Below are 17,175 nucleotides of genomic sequence, written 5' to 3' on the forward strand. Positions count from 1 at the left end.
TTTTACTTTTTCTAGTAAAGCACCGATAAGACCTGACCTCAGTAAAGCCTTTTGGTCCCACTGTGTGTTGTTCTGTGAAATCACATTTACAAATCTGTAGTACATTACATGCTTGCTTCATAGGACCTGGTTTGACCAAGCTGTTTTACCAATGTTTAATAATGTTTAAATATAATACTTTCAGGTTTTTGAAAGTAAAGTAAAAACACCATTAATTTTCTCTCATAATGTTTTTAACGTTTCAACAAACCTACAATGAAAATCTGTTGTTTATTATTTATTATATATGTGACCCTAGACCACAAAACCAGTCATAAAGGTCAGTTTCTTGAAATTGAGATATATTCATCATCTTTACATTGATGTATTGTTTATAAGGATCGGACAAGATTCGGCTGAGATACAACTACAATTTAAAAAAATCTGGAATCTGAGGGTGCAAAAAATCTAGATACTGAGAAAATCGCTTTAAAGTTTTGCAAATGAAGTCCTTAGCAATGCATATTACTAATCACAATGTAAATTTTGATATATTTACAGTAGGAAATGTACACAATATCTTCATGGAACATGATCTTTATTTAATATCCTAATTATTTTTGGCATAAAGGAAAAATCTATAATTTTTAGTACAATGTACTTTTGGCTATTGCTACAAATATACCCCAGCGACTTAAGACTGCTTTTGTGCTCCAGGGTCACAAATGTGTTTCCAAAAAAAATTCTTCCTGAACCAAGCATGTAAACAGTGAGCACAGTTGCTTCATACAACATTAACATACATCTTAAATGGATGCATACCTTGACCTATTAACAGCTGCTTATATAAGATAATATAATATATAATATTCATTAAAATAAATAAACTGAAAGACTATAATAAACTCCTCTCAAAACACATAATTGAACTACTTAACATATGCAAAAACACTTAACTGATCAAGGCAACGTTTAAAATAAATAACAATAAAAAAAATCTGAAATCATGCAGTGTCACAATAAGCAAACCCAAACTCCTTACTGATGCTGATAATGGTAACGTGTCAGAATATATAGTTATGTAATACAAGAAAATCCACATTGTTATTGCAATTCAAACCGCCTTGACAATACAAGGAAAAGGAAAGAAAGGGTTTGACAGCGGATCCAGATCGGCAAACAGATTGAACCAAGCAGAGAGATCTTTGGAAGAATCTATAATGCAAAAAAATGTAAAAATCACTTATTTGTTTGTTGCACTTTAAAGATGCATTGCAATATATACAAAAATACAAGCTAAAGTTAGGGGTGTAAATATTGGGTCTGCAATGTGGTCAATCGATTTTATTTATAATTTTATTTTTATAATTTTATCTTTTCTCCGTTTACACTCTTAATACTGGACATGCCTGACATACTATAAATAGCTCTTACCATATTTGCCTTTCACTGCAGATTTGGAAGAGATTTGACTTGCTACAGAAAAGTTTTCAGGAATATTCTGTGGCATGGCTAATGTCCAACCTGTAACACAGACAACATTCAAAAGCATTTACAGTAGATGTACACTTCCATTTAAAAGTCTGGGGTCAGAAATTAATACTTTTTTTATAAAAAGCGAAAGTGATGTGACATTCAGCCAAGTATGGTGACCCATACTCAGAATCTGTGCTCTGCATTTAACCCATCCGAAATGCACACACACAGAGCAGAGAACACACACACACACTGTGAACACACACCCGGAGCAGTGGGCAGCCATTTATGCTGCAGCGCCCGAGGAGCAGTTGGGGGTTCGATGCCTTGCTCAAGGGTGGGGAGTGGGGAGAGAAATGTACATGCACTCCCCCCACCCACAATTCCAAACCTTTCGATTGGGAATCGGACTCTCTAACCATTAGGCCACGACTTAAATCCCCATATTTACATATTTATTTTACACTCCTGTTCCTCATGTACATACTATGTACTTATTATAGTAATTACAAAAACTATGTAATAACTAGGTACTAACCTTGAACCTACCCATGTAGTTTCCTTGTACTACCAGAACGTTCTAAGATAAATACACTGTAAATACACTATAAGTAGATGTAAGTACGATCAAAATAAAGTACAACCAAATTAAAAACAAAATAAATATTAACTGTGAATTTGGTTACACTTTATTTATATCGTCCACTTTAGACATTCTACTAACTAAGGTTTAGTGTTAGGAGATATTAAGCATACAGTCTACTAATACTTGACCATCTGCTAGTTGAGATGTAGTTACAAAGTTACTTACTGTTAGCAGAATGTCTAAAGTGGACGATCAAAATAAAGTGTTTTTGTACGTGAATTTTGATCTCACAATTCAGACTTTTTTTTCTTGCAATTCAAAGTCAGATTTAAAAAAATGTAAACTCCGACTTTTATCCCCTAGGAATTCTAAGTTTATTTCTCATAATTCTGAGTTTACATCTCGTGATTCAGACTTTTCTTTTTTCTTTTTTCACAATTGTGAGAATTGTTTTGTTTGGTTTATTCTGTGGTAGAAATGGGTTATTAAATTGACCAAAAGTGACAGAAAACAAATAATGTTTAAAAAGATTAAATAATAATAATTATAATAATAATAATCTGTTCTCTTGAATTTGATTCAAGAATCATGGTTTCCACAGAAATATTAAACAGCACGATTGTTTTGAGCACTGATAATAGTAAATGTTTGACACTGAAGACTGGAGGAACGATGATGAAAATTTGGATTTGAACAAAGGAATAAATTAAATTGTAAAATATTACTAAATATAAAACTTTCAAGCTTACTTTCAAAATCATACCAACCCCAACTTTTGAACTGTAGTGTATAGTTTGTTTCTATTATTACTGTATCATCTGTTTCAGACAGAAGATCGTGTCTAAGTGGACAGTTCTTGTCCAGAATAAGCTGCAGAGTGAAGCAGACTTTCTGCCAACGCTCAGATGTTTCTGCAGACCTGAGACTGTGGACTGTACGTCCTTCATGTTCTGGTCGAGTAGTTTGGAGGGCAGAAAGAAAGCTTGCTCCTCCTCGGGCGGCTGCGTCTCTGCTCTGCTACCGCCGGTGGGATCATCTTCTCCAAACACCTCGCGCCATTCCCTTGAGAAACCCCTGTCCTCCAGAGAACTGCTGCCTAGGATCTCATTCAACAAACTCAAGCCATCCTTTTCCTGACCGCCAGAGAAAGTGTCATCATTTCCTGTATGTACGATGCAAAGTCACTGCTCAACAATATTGAACTGTTGATCAAAGCATAAATTCAATTACTGTGCATCTGTGGATACAATTCAGTTTTACCTGTTTGCATGAGGTTACTGCTCAGAGTTTCTTCTTCAGTTGAAATAAGCCTGGAAGGGAAAACAAATGTGATTAGAGGTTTATGTCACATATCAAACTAAAAAGGTTTCATGGGTATTCTGACTCGTCTCCTCATCTTCTGCTTTTGCCTTCGTTTTTTTCTTTACCTTTTTCTGTGCAGCTCGATCTGAACCCTGGAGTATCAGACTGAACAGATTTTCGATGTAATATCACTGCTTGTTTGTCTAAAAGAGAATGGGTTAGTTTTTATTAAACTTAACAGTTATTATTTTAATCACAAATTGGAGGCAAAAGCCTGTTTTCGGGATGAATGATCATGGAATATTATGACAACTTAAATAATTGTGCTGCTTTATATTTTAATTGAAAAGTATGATAGTTCAATAGAACATTTATTTAAAATAAAAATCTTTTGTAAAATTACAAGTAATTTTTGGTCAACTTCATACATCCTTGCCGATTAAAAGTAGTCATTTCTAAAAAATATATATATATATTTAAAATTTGCTACGCTAAATAAATAAATGTAAATTTTAAATGTAAGAAAAACTGATTTTGTTTAGCTACCAAAAAAAAAAAAAAAAAATCCAAAACAAATTTAAATGTCACTGAAAAACTAATACAAATTATTTTTGAGTTTAAACACAAAATGAGAGCCATGAAAGTAAATACACACATCCAGATAGATTGATTTCTTCTGAAAGCTCTCACCCCCAGCGCTGAAGCCTCGTGAGTCTGGCAGCCATAGTGTGAGAGGTTTTCTCCCTGAAATGTAGCAACGTGGTCAGAAATATGAAAAAAAAAAAATTTCAAAACATCTTGCTAAATTGTGAGATATAATTGCCTATATTAAAATTCATTTAGATAAAATAATAATACAAATAATAAAAAGTAAAAAATAAAATAAATACCTCATGGCTAAATGTCTAATGATTAAAGTTTTAAATCAAATATAAAACCCTGAAAATATTTCTGTTGTATAACAGTTATTATAGTATAAGCATTATAGTTTCATTACTGTATAAATGTATTATTTTATAAATATAAAGCTAAATCCATCACATTCATAATGCTCGCTAGTCAGGTAAAAATAATAACATAATAATAGAAATAAGCATCAAGAAGCAATTGAAAAGCAGCACCTGATAGGTTGTCAGGACGCATGAGAGCAGGTTACAGCGACTGGCTCCGAGCAGATCAACCTTCTGGCACACATCATTCTTCAGTTTGTCAAAACCTGTCTTGGTATGACGCACCTGAGTCTGAACCTGAGGGATGTAAAAAAATATGAGGTAAAAGAAAGGCAGAATAAACAAGAGGTAAAGATTAGCAGTGACATCTCAGACCTTGAACCTAGAAGACATTCTTCTCCCACGCTTGATGAGAATGATTTGAAGACACTTACAGTACTCCTCCTGCTGGTGAAAAGGTTTCATTGCAGTCACACCAGGGTGAGACTGACCTTACGGAACTTCTCCATCTGCTTGTGTGTGTCCGGGTCCAGCTCCTGAGAAACGTCCTTCATCCAGAGCAGAGCTCCTCTGTACTCGGTCCATGACTGCTCCATCCTGCATCATCAGCCATGTGTCCGAAATAGCTCGGTAATGAAATGTCTCCACCTCCTGGTACAGACGCCCCAGCGGACCTCGCAGTGCCAATCTGCAGTGAGAAACGAATTAACCATTTACAGAAGAAGAATTCCCAATCCAATCGCATTTGATTAGAAGCTTTCATAGACCTCTGCTGTGAAGAGAAGCAGAGAGCTTTCCCAGTAGCTTGCATGATACCTCCAGCACGGCTTTTGTCCTGAGAGCCCTGTGAACGCAGGAACCGACCCAGTACATTCTCCTCCTGGGACAAAACTGAAACGGGTAATAGAGTTTAGCCACATACATCTGTTTTGAATAATAAATCACGTCTGAAATCTAACTTTTTAGTTTTAAGCATTTGAATGACACACTTTTAAAAATTAAGGTTCCAAATGGGGTTTTTGTAGCAATGCCATTGAAGAACAATTTTGGGGTCATTTTCCATGATGAAGAACCTGTTTGAAAGAGCTTTTTGAAAGGTTCCATGGATGTTAAAGTTTCTTCACAGAAACTATCAATGCCAATATAGAACCATTATTTTTAAGAGTGTACAGCAAAAAGCTATACCCTTGCCTTGTTTTCAGACCCTTCATTCATAATTTTCTGATGGGCAAGACATCCATAGAACTGCAGCACAAGCCTGTCAATATTCTATCTGTTCCAATTCAAAAATATTTAGGTCACCTCTCAAAAGAATAAAACAAAAATATGTGAAGAAAATGCAAGTTTTGGCCATTAATAATTCACATAAAGCACCTGCGGGAGATTCTAAAATGTTCAATGTGAAAACACTTAAAGTGCTTTTAAAACAGTGATATTAAAAGATCATTCAGTAAACACCTTATTGAGGATGCATGCTTTATGCAGGCAAGCAAATGAGGCATGAATATGAATGCAATGCGCTAAATGATTAAGCATATTCTTTATAATGGGAAAACCTTTAATATTAAACTTTGCACATTGCATTTATATTCTGGGTTCATCTGCTTGTCTGTACAAAGTATGCATCATCAGTAAGTTGTAAACTGAATTTGGCCTTGAAATTTGGCGTTGTCTTACTACATTACTACTTCATGCAAACCTCATAAAAGTAACTGGCGGTCAGTGGAAGAAAGCCTTGTTTTGCCCTCCATGTGGGCGTTCCTGTAAGGGTGTGATGTCACGTGAAAACTATCAACTGCATGTTATTTACTGTGCGATTTGCTGAAAAATATTATATGCAATTAGTTAGATCGCAAGAGTGCTTAAGCAGGACATAAGTACATTTTTATACATCATTTAATTAAGAATGACTTCTACTGTCTTTGCAGTATGGTTAAAGTGTACTGCAGAATGTACCAGCAAAGCATTAACTGATTATAGTAAACTAAAATATACATATTATTGCATGTTATGTGTTTAAATATATTTGTAAGTACACAGGTGTAATGATAAAACTGCAATTTAGTACATTTAAATACATTAACTTTAAATGTAATAAAAAATAACTTTATAACTCTATTAAAACAATGATTTAAAATGTACTAATAAATGTTTAGTGTGTTAAGTATCATGGCAATTTTACATGTACTGTACTCTCTTTCAGTACACTTAAGAGCGCTTTTATTTCATCAGTATTATTATTATTTTTTTTAAGATCTGAAGTACACATATAATACAATCAAGCATACTTCTTTTTTACAAGTGATGAATGAATATTAAGAAACGTGTGAATTTCCAATTTACTTACAGCTGATTCTCATCTGATACTGTTCAATGACCTTAAGGAGCTCCATGCATGTTTTCTGTACTGAATGAAACACCTGAAGGAAAGCATGAGAAACCACATTCATCACAGGACCATTTGATTCGTTCAGACCCAGAGGAAAGTTTGGATTGGGGCCGCTCCTCACCTCCAGTTTAGCGTCCAAATCAGCATCAGAAGCAATGAATAAGTTTATTATATTAGCGAAATATCACATTCATAAATGTCGATGGTCAAAGAGTACACCTAATTTTTTACAATTTAAATTTGAGTTACGTCAGTATCTTAAAGTGATGGAATGTGTAAGGAACTCCAAAGCAAAAAAGACTATAGATTGTTGTAAAGCCTTGAAACGTTATCTTTTTTAAGGACTTTTGTATACTTATTTTGTAGTTGGAGATATGGATTTGTTTTTAATACCCCTCTGTATATAGTTCTTATTTTTGTTTGTTGATTTATTTAGTATTTACCTTTTCTTTTTTTTTCACAATTATTGTCAGGTTGAATATACAGTATTTATATTTTTGCTTTTATTGTTCATTTGTATGTGAATTGTCACTAAATAAAGCATTAAAAAAAAAAAAAAAAAAAAAGAGTGGCTAGAGTCCCGGACTCTAACTGCGCAGCTGCGATCGTTCTGGAGCATTTTATGATATGATACTGATACTTTAGGTTTTCGCTGTTTTTAAATGACCATTAAAGTTTGTCTGTCAGCATACTGAGGTGTAAATTGTTCTCAAGAATAGGGCAGAAGGGGCGCGCAGATGTTAGCATGTGGTGCCTGTTACTTTTATCAGCGCTTATTAGAATTGACTAATCAGTAGTTTGCGATTATGTGCGTTTAGAGATGATCGGTGGAAAATGGGAAAGAATTAAAAATTTACGAGATTTACGAGATATTAGAAATGTACAATATTTGATCATCATTTTACATTCATTTTTCATATAAGTAGTTGACTCCAACATTGTATGGAATCAAATTTTATTCAGTAATGCAAATACATTCACGTTCATAGCAGTTTCATTAAATCATCAGAGAAATTACAAAAAACGTTGACACACGATCTCAGCAAAGCAAAGGCAATTACAGGGGCTCATTAAGTTTTGCTCTGTCTGTCAGAAATAATGTCACAATTCACCTGCACCTGCCACAGAGATCAACTTCTGATGAAGTTCATAAGTGTGCCTGTTCTAAGGATGTCTTTACTAAAGAAAATAAATTGAAAATTTCATTATTATATAATGAAATTATATAATGGTTTCAGGTTAATCCAATCTTATTTTCCACAAAATAGCCATACTATCTTGAAAATAAAAACATGCTTGTCTTAATATACACTTAGCAAAACTATAAACGCAACACTTTTGTTTTTTCCCCCATTTTTCATGAGCTGATCTCAAAGATGTAAGAGTTTTTCTATGTACACAAAAGGCCTATTTCTCTCAAATATTGTTCTCAAATCTGTCTAAATTTGTGTTAGTGAGCACTTCTCCTTTGCCGAGATAATTCATCCACCTCACAGGTGTGGCATGTCAAGATGCTAATTAGACAGCATAATTATTGCACAAGTGTGCCTTAGGTGGTGCATTTTACTGATGGCATTTTGAATGCACAGAGATACTGTGACGAGATCCTGAGGCCAATTGTTGTGCCCTTCATCCACGACCATCACCTCATGTTGCAGCATGATAATGCATGGCCCCATGATGCAAGGATTTGGAAGTTGAAAACATCCCAGTTCTTGCATGGCCAGCATACTCACTGGACAGGTCACCCATTGAGCATGTTTGGGATGCTCTGGATCGGCGTATACGACAGTGTGTTAAAGTTCCTGTCAATATCCAGCAACTTCACACAGAATTTGAAGAGGAGTGGACCAACACTCCACAGGCCACAATCAACAACCTGATCACCCCCCCCCCCCCCCCCAATATAGTAAAACTGCACATTATAGTGGCCTTTTATTATGGCCAGCCTAAGGCAGATGTCCAATAATCATGCTATCCAATCAGCATATTGATATGTGAGGTGGATGTATTATCTCAGCAAAGGAGAAGTGCTCGCTAACACAGATTAAGATTTGTGAGCAAATATTTGAGAGAAATTTTGTGCATTTTGTGTACATACGCATGTAACACTCAAGCCAACCACAATCCAAAGATATACATATTATTACTATAGCATATATGTCCAAATCAGAACATGTTTACTTAGGTGAATCTTGACAAAATGTTCAAATAGTAATCTTTCCCTATACCAGTTCAAAATGGAAACCTGCCAAATTATTTTAGAATAAACACATGTATCAGTTTCTCTTTCATTATGAGACAAAATGATCATCCATAAGGTAAGTACGGAGACTCGCTGTGGTAGTTATAGTCTGGACAGACTTTCTGCACCAGTTTGTAGTCCAAGCTACAGAAGTATATGTAGACACAGATGACTTTGAATGGTTTTGAGCAGAGCCAAGAGACATGGCTGTGAGTTTGGTCCTGGTCACAGCTATGAGACGGGTCGTACCAGCAGCGTGTGCTTTTAGTACCTCTCTCCACCCTCTCATGCTCAACCCTGCAGTTAAACATCCTCGACTCCACTGAGTGCAGGACGGTTTGTTGAGTCGTTGCATCAAATTCCACCACTTTGCTTGGAGGAACCAGCCCTACGGAGACGTTTCCACCTCCGGTGGTGTTGTATCGGAAATAAACGCTGAACGTTCCATTGCCGTGATCCACGATCTTGCCAGTGATGAGCAGGTTGAGGCTTGTGGACTTCACGGTGCACTGGAAATCTCCCCAGCCAAACATCTTCTTAGCTTTTCCACTTTTCGCTGTGACCCGTTTCCTGGATTGTTGGGCAGATGGGTGTGTCTCCGTCAGGTTTGGAGCCCAATCCCAAAGCTCCTGCTCAGGACATGGCTGGAGTTTGCTGGACAGGAGGGCTGGGGTTTGCTCAGAATCATCAGGACTTGAATCTGAATCAGCACATGGGTGCTTTATTGTCCTCTTAAGCCTGTCCAGTTGTAGAGACCTTGTGGTCAGAGGACTATTTCCTTTGGCATATCTGACCTGAGACAACAAAATGAGACAAAAAAGGCAGTTTTACACACAAAAAGAGACAATGAAAAAAAAGTCATATCAGAAGGACAATGTCTCCTTGACTTCACTCCAAATAATTTGACAGCAAATCTGTCATAGAAGAGAGCTTTTTAAAGTGAGCTCTTAGATCAATAATCCAAATATGACTGTTTGATGTATTATGTTTTTATATGGTATGTCACTTAATTAAAGAGCAGTTCACATCCAACATCAGGGTCAGCACAAGTTCAGTCCTGAAACAAATATGGAGATTCAAAAGGTGTCAGAGAGGTGCATGTAATTGAATCTCAGCCATCAATATCAGATCAAAATGACCTACAGGAGAGTCAGGGAAAGAGAGTCTGATATATACAAGCTTAAAGTATCCATATTAGACACAGTATCCATATCCATCCATCCATACAAGTGACAGTACAGAAAAAACAGCAATCATCTAATTCCAGCCCCCTGTAGTGATGAGTTGATTAGATAATTTAGAAAGATATAACAAAAACCTTTCATCTCGTTCGCCTCATTTACATTTCAGAATTACTTTTTATGATACACAATACAGTCAGACATGCTGCTTTAGTGACAGAATGCTGTGAAACATAATCAACTTCATTTGAAGACTGACAATTTTCCCAAACAGCTCCAGGCAGGATTATGGCTTTCCGATGTCAGATTTACAGGAAGCTGGTTTAATGGATTAGGTCTCCAGCAGCTCCACACTGCCATCACACTCCAGCTATAAATAAGATCAAGGTGTTCCCAGCTCAGAGTTCATTTCCCAAAATGGAAATTTATAGAGTAACTAATTTATAGATTTATAGAGCAACCAGATTAGATAATGTGTGTGAACAATAGCACCTTCATTTTGGATTAAAGTAATGATGTATGATGGAATGGCAAGTAAACAGACTGGAACTTGCGCAGCAATCATTTGAATGATTTTTCTTCAAATTATGACTAAAATTGCAGCAGCATAAAAACAGTGACAAACAAGACATTTACTTGCAAATAAAATCAAGACAATTTTTTTTTTAAAGTTGGCTTGAAAAAGGTTTGCAATATGATTATGCTAAACCTTTGAAAGCATTTCGAAGGACTGTATCAGGTAGAAAGACATATATTTTTCTGTCTGTACAGTGCGGTCGGCCAGTCAAGGATGAAATAATGACGTACTTTAACTCATCTGAAACATTCCCAGAGGGAGATGCTACCTCTGAAACCAGCGTCCGACTAAAGTTAAAAAAGTATCCATGATTGTGGGGAGAATATTAGTGAATAAATCAGTAAGGTGTGATTTAACTCCATGCATCATTGGTAATAACATAAACAGTGCCGTAATCAGATGAAGGCAGAGTTACTGCAACACTAGAGCAATTCCACTGAACATGTCCAGGTGAAATAAACGGAAGCCCCCCAAAATCGAAACTTATATCAACTCAATAGCTCTTTTCACAGAATTCGTATATTGGATCTTTATCTCCAGGGGTCAGACACTTACAGTCACACTTATATATTTATATAAAAAAGCTTGAGCACCACGTTGCCGCTTATTTCAATTAGAGACAAATCGATCTTCAGTCTGAGGAGTGAGCTGGACCTTACACAGAGAGGAGGAGGAGGAGGAGGCAAGACTGGAGAGACACAAGTTGAAAACAAAATACTAATTCTACTTCTTCAGCTTACCATGCTGGAATATTACATTATTAACAGTATCTGATGAGAAGTGCTGGTCTGATTAATACTGGAGAACATCTCTAAAAGCACTATGAATGATAAATTGCAACTGGAAGTACACAACATGAGACTGTTTTGTCCATACCTTCTCAATTAAAAAAATGTTTTCATCTGAAAACATGATGGGTAAAATTGCTGACGTTTCTGAGCAGACATTGATCACTCCAGCAAACTGAACATTCATGACCAATACTGTGTTCCTTCATACGATATTCTTAATCAACCATTAAATTAGAATTCCTCCACTAAAGTATCACTGACAGAAATGAAACTAGGCAGATCTGTCATATTTTACACACACACACGCACACACACACACACACACATATATAAATATCAAGACTGTTTACAGATAATTCCGTTTGGAATTTCTTTTAAAATTTAGAATTACCTGATTAGAATTTTGTAAACATTCCATAACACAATTCAACAACTATTTCAATTAATGTCTAATTTATTCATAAAAATCAAACCTTCTAAATAGGTTACAACTCTAGAGACACAAAAAACAAATATATGATAGCGGAATTTAGAGTATGATTTAGAGTAATTTAACGAAACACCTGATTTACTAATGAATTATTTTACACTTAGAGCTCACAGTGTGATTGCCTTTAATAATAAGGCAGTCCAGTACAATTAAAAAAAAAAAAAAAAAATACTGTAGAAATTCCTGGTTCAATTTCAGCATTTGATATTAATAAAAATACCAGTGTTAACATATTATCCATCCTTCATAAAGCTCTCATAAACAGTGTTTAATTCTTGGACCACATCTGATTAGATTTTTTTTTTCAGGATTTGTAATTGATCGCATTAGGAGTGGTGCCAAATTCCAATAGAAATAAAGTACAGTATGAATTCCTTAAGGATCTGAGTCTCCTGCCTGTCGCTGTCTGTGGTGCTGAACATTAGACAGCCGAAAAAAACATCAAAGAGCAAGTTCTACAACCGCAGCAAAGATAAGAATAAGAATCAATGATAAAATTTAAATGTACTTACATCATTAATGAAGAGGAGTATCATAAGACACGTCAAACTGCTTGCAATCATCATCATTTAGTAGGTTTCTGACTTGAACTTCCCTTTGCAGCTGTTCTGATCCCGGTGAAATTCTCAGTGGGACTGAGTGAAGTTCAGGGAAAGCTTCTCTGCTCTGCGCTGTGAACACATGGTCACTCAGCTCCATCTGACACTGACAGACACTCGCTCACATGAGAGAGGAACGCCTATGAATGTCCAGACAACCAATCCTATGACTTTCATTAATAGAGTCATTCCTAATGCATGTCGCCAATCATATCAGTCTTCATACAGTGGATAAAAGATTAAACACTCACAAACATATAAGAAATATCCTTCATACATGTTTAATACACCAGTATTTATTACCTGTAGGTCATCAAAAAACATAAGCTGTACAAAAAAAGACCTTTACAACATGACCATAATCAACAAAGATCAGCGAGAGCACTTTGCAATGTACTAAACATTTGTGCGCATTAGAAAATAAATGAATATGATTTAAATACTCATTGTTATTTACAAATAAAACTAAAGGTACACATTCATTTCACCAGCTGCTAGCATGGCGGCGGATGAAACAACTCTAATGTAGCAGCGTAAATGAATCGGGGGAAAGTGAAGAGAGTTGACCAATAAAAAGCATCTTCTATTTTAGTACTATTTGAATGAAATATTTCAGCAGGATTCATAGACTATCACATCTTAGGTATATCATATTCAGGCTTTGTTTTTTAAAAATATAACAGGTTAAATTCAAATTGAATCAAATTGTATTTTCTTTTTCATTGCATTTTTTTTTTTTTTTTTTAGGGGAAGAAGAGTAATGTATAACCATTTGAAAATAAATTAAGGATATATTTGTTGCAAGTGTGTGAGACAGCTCATATTTATGATGTCAGAATAGTATACAGTAATATATATCAGATCCAACAAAAGTGCTACATGTGTACAATGACCCCAGAAAGTATTTGCACACTTCAGCAACACTTCTTTTATGGATGACTTTACATCCAGTGTAATAGAGAACACAAATCGGAGTTAAATTTATTTTGTTTTAAAATTACATGATTTCAAAAATACATTATCTAATCTGTTTTTATATATATTTTTAGCAGTTTTCACAGTCCTTTTAGAAGCAGCATAAATGCAATGTAATAATTGGCCTTTATATCATAATATTGATTGGTTTATAATACACAGACAATAACGAATGAACATATAAATAGCACATATCGCCACACTATCCACAATATGTTTTTGACTTCCTAAAAAGAACCAGTTCGTAAGAATCAGTCACCCTGAAATCGGACTACACTGGTTGCATTATAGGTTTTGGATTCAGTTTAAATGATTGGTTCACAAGAGTCATTCATCTGGGAAATGGAAAACAAAGGACAAGTTGTATGTTTTTTTTTTCAATGCTCTAAAAAGAATCTGACACTACACTGGTCACATTACTGTATATGTTTTTGATTCAGTATAAAGTATTGGTTCACAAGACTCATCTGTTCGAGAATAGGTCTATACCAGACATGTCATACAAGCTGGCTGTGTGTTTTCTTTTCAGCTTTTCTGAGCTAGCAGACATGCCAGAAAACTACCTAAATGCAATAAATAAACAAATAAACAAATAAAAGCTTGAAAAGTTAAAATGTCATCCAATCTTCCCTTTAAAGTTTGTCTTCAGTGTCCAAATACTTTGTAGGGCTACTGTATTTTGCATGTTCACTGTTCTGTGAGAAATGGCACCAATACTTCAGTATTTTTTTTGTCAATAATAAGGCAAAAACTATCTGTCTTCCAACGAGACCCACTGTCTTGACACTTACATCATTCGTGTAATTAGAGACCAGACACTGAAAATGGGGCATAACCCCCCAATCAAAAGTCATAATACTGTCACAACCACTTTTTCCATCAACTGTATTTTGACCAATAAGTGTCTGAATGGAAAACTATAACAAAAAATACATATTTAAAGTCAGATGAGCAGAAAAGACACATCATAGAAACTATACAATGCACAAATGAGTGAAAACAAAAGGACGTGAGGTCTTTAAAGAGTCCCACTCTGAGATTTATTTTTACACTTTCATCGATGTGCTCCAGATTCATATTCCGTTGCCTTGAAGAATCGTGGTTTTAGAGACATTGTTCAATGGCGAATGCTTTCTTTGCTGCACTAATATAGTGCAAAATAACACCTGGAATCAGAGTGGGACTTCCAGGAGAACAGGATTTGTCTTGTTTTCACCTTCCACAGAAAGGCTGCATCTTCTGTGAGCAAATGTTGTCCATGATATCTGAAGTTCACAAGTTTCCTTATGTGTTGTTTATTTTGGCATTGTCTGTTCAATAACTCGCTCCAAAAATATGAATCCTCTCAGCTGGGAAGCACATGTTGGAAGAAAGTTGTTCAGATAAGTTCCTGATCCGTCGTCTGCAGTTGCACAACTGACAAATACTTGTAAGGAACTGAATATAAAGAAAGGCATGATCTCACAGCGTGTGGAGATGTGTTTAAAGGCTCTTCCAGAACAGGAACATGAAGTAAAAACAGTATGAAATCTGAAGGTTATGGTCTGTGGCTTTTGGATGTTCTTCTTCTAGGTTGAATTCAAGCATTTAGGGTCCAGTATTTGAGATGGTTAGGCATTTCCCATTTGGAGGATTATATGGGTGAATCTCAAGATTACTTCTGGGTTATACTTTACCCCAAATACAAATGTTAAAATAATAATAAGAAGAAGAAGAAGATGAAATTATATTTTTCATAAACAAAACATGAAGCCTAAAGACTTTTGTGCATTGTGATATTTTTATGAGAATTAAGCACTTTTACCCCAAACTCTTATTTTTGTAATTGTATTGTCATTTAAAAACTCATATTTTACTATATTTCACTAATTAAGTATTAATACATCATAATAATTGTTATACAGCCTTTAGTTTATTCGTATTTCAATAATAATAATAATAAAAAAAAACACTGAGAATAATAAAAACACTGAAAGTAATGCATGTTTAAAATTATAATTATAATATAATAATAATTTAGGAAGAAAGTGCTTAATTTTCATTATTAAAGAAATAATGTCATTTTGAAAATATAATTACTTATTGTTTTTGTTTTTTTTTAATTTGGGGTTTAATGTGACCTGGACATGTTTTCATGAGATTCATCCATTTGCTGATGATATTTTCATGATGTTAGTTTTCACGAGAAAGGCTACATGTCCACATCTCCGTCATACGCCAGGGTCAGGGGTTTCAGTCGATTATTGTTTTGTCTTCGCTGAGGCTTCTTTGGCTTTTTGCTGAGGACAAAAGAATAATGTGGCTGTCAAAACCTTGCAGTTTGAACATAGACTGTGTGTATATGTTATCTTAGGAGTATATATTATATATACATATGCATATTATGACATATGATACAAAAATAAAATCATGAACAATGTGTAAAAAAACAAGATGATGAAAAATCATGATGAACAGGAATAGTGCAGTCATGAATGATGAAATATAATTGGTGCCTTGATAGGAGCAAAATGAGGAGTAAAGCAGTCGGACTTCATTAAAGACCACATTTGCAACATATGATCATAAAAAAAAAAAGCTGCTGCTAAAAACCTAGCAAGTTGCTCCCATATGCAACATTTTCAGGCATAATACTGTAGATGCAAAGTCTGTTCCAAAACGTAGGAAACATGATTATGCTGCCTATTGAAATAACTAATTTGGGCTTAATTATAATTCAAAAATCACATATATACATCACAGAGAAGACAATGCAAAAAACATTACGACATTATCAGTGAAAAAAAAAAAGACAAAGTAAGAAGAATGTTGATTATAAATATTGATAAAAATAATATATAATCTGGACTATTTGTCGACTATCACTTATATAATATATACTATATACTACTTACAACATACTATGTACTACAATATACTATATGTAGGACTATATACTATTAATCTGCTATTTACTTTTATACTATTATTTAACATTTTATTTTCATTTAGATTTAGAAAATTCAATATAGTTGAGACCTATGTTTGGATTTTAAGAGAAAAGGTCTGATGGGGGATTTAAACTAGATATCTAGTATGAATATTTATCGAGGTCTATATTACTTTTATATTTTTTCTATCTCAGTTTATTTTTTATTTTTATGGATATACATTTTTTTTCTTCACTTTATAAACTACATTTTAGTCGTGTCCGTGATATTGCATTAGTCACAGTGTTTAATGGAAAAAAAGGTAGTTAACAAATTTGTTTTCATAGAAATTAATACTAATTAAAAAAATGGTTTTAGTTGAAGTTAGCTATGCTTAAAAGGCACTGTGCAGGCAGTAGGAACCAAAGCCGCGGACTATTTTTGGCAATTTATTTTCAATCTTTTTCTAATCCAGTAAATCATAAATAAACAGCCTACCCAAGCAGCTTGATGCATTTAGCATCAGAACATAAGACACAGACTGAGGTGGAGGCACGAGGCAGAGGGGGCTGAGCTGTCAGGACATCAGGAGCCTGTTTCTCCAGCCTTTAACTGGCTCTTGACTCTTGACCCGGCTGCTGGCACTCAGGGCAGGTGTAGGTCAGCTCATGGCCATCTTGGCCCATCCATACCACCGTACCGTTGGCAGAATCTGGCGTCCCGAGC

At 34.9% G+C, this 17,175-nt stretch overlaps 2 protein-coding genes and 1 pseudogene across 2 annotated transcripts in view; all 3 read right to left on the reverse strand.

The window, feature by feature from the left end:
* Positions 1 to 897: 897 nt before the first annotated feature.
* On the reverse strand, positions 898 to 6,839 carry LOC128030180 (islet cell autoantigen 1-like; annotated as a pseudogene).
* Positions 6,840 to 8,617: 1,778 nt separating this feature from the next.
* On the reverse strand, positions 8,618 to 14,617 carry LOC128030181 (neurexophilin-1-like). Its single transcript, XM_052617666.1, has 2 exons — positions 14,591 to 14,617; positions 8,618 to 9,721 (listed from the first exon to the last, which is right to left on the reverse strand). The coding sequence occupies exons 1-2, from the start codon at positions 14,615 to 14,617 to the stop codon at positions 8,993 to 8,995; spliced, it is 756 nt and encodes a 251-aa protein (XP_052473626.1). The 3' UTR covers positions 8,618 to 8,992.
* LOC128030389 (thrombospondin type-1 domain-containing protein 7A) overlaps positions 12,842 to 17,175 on the reverse strand; it is a 99,153-nt gene continuing 94,819 nt past the window's right edge. The window contains exon 29 of the mRNA XM_052617958.1: positions 12,842 to 15,819. Coding sequence (XP_052473918.1) covers positions 15,732 to 15,819 — 88 coding nt within the window. The 3' untranslated portion in view covers positions 12,842 to 15,731. The remainder of the gene's footprint in view (positions 15,820 to 17,175) is intronic.

Source organism: Carassius gibelio, chromosome A16 (genome assembly GCF_023724105.1).
Source record: "Carassius gibelio isolate Cgi1373 ecotype wild population from Czech Republic chromosome A16, carGib1.2-hapl.c, whole genome shotgun sequence".
Classification (NCBI taxonomy): domain Eukaryota; kingdom Metazoa; phylum Chordata; class Actinopteri; order Cypriniformes; family Cyprinidae; genus Carassius; species Carassius gibelio.

Coding starts and splice junctions, on each gene's coding strand:
- LOC128030181 (XM_052617666.1), bottom strand. CDS start 14,617: ATGAATCTGGAGCACATCGATGAAAGT. Junction 9,722..14,590: donor TGGAGCACATCGATGAAAGT/GTAAAAATAAAT, acceptor TTGTTGTCTCAG/GTCAGATATGCCAAAGGAAA.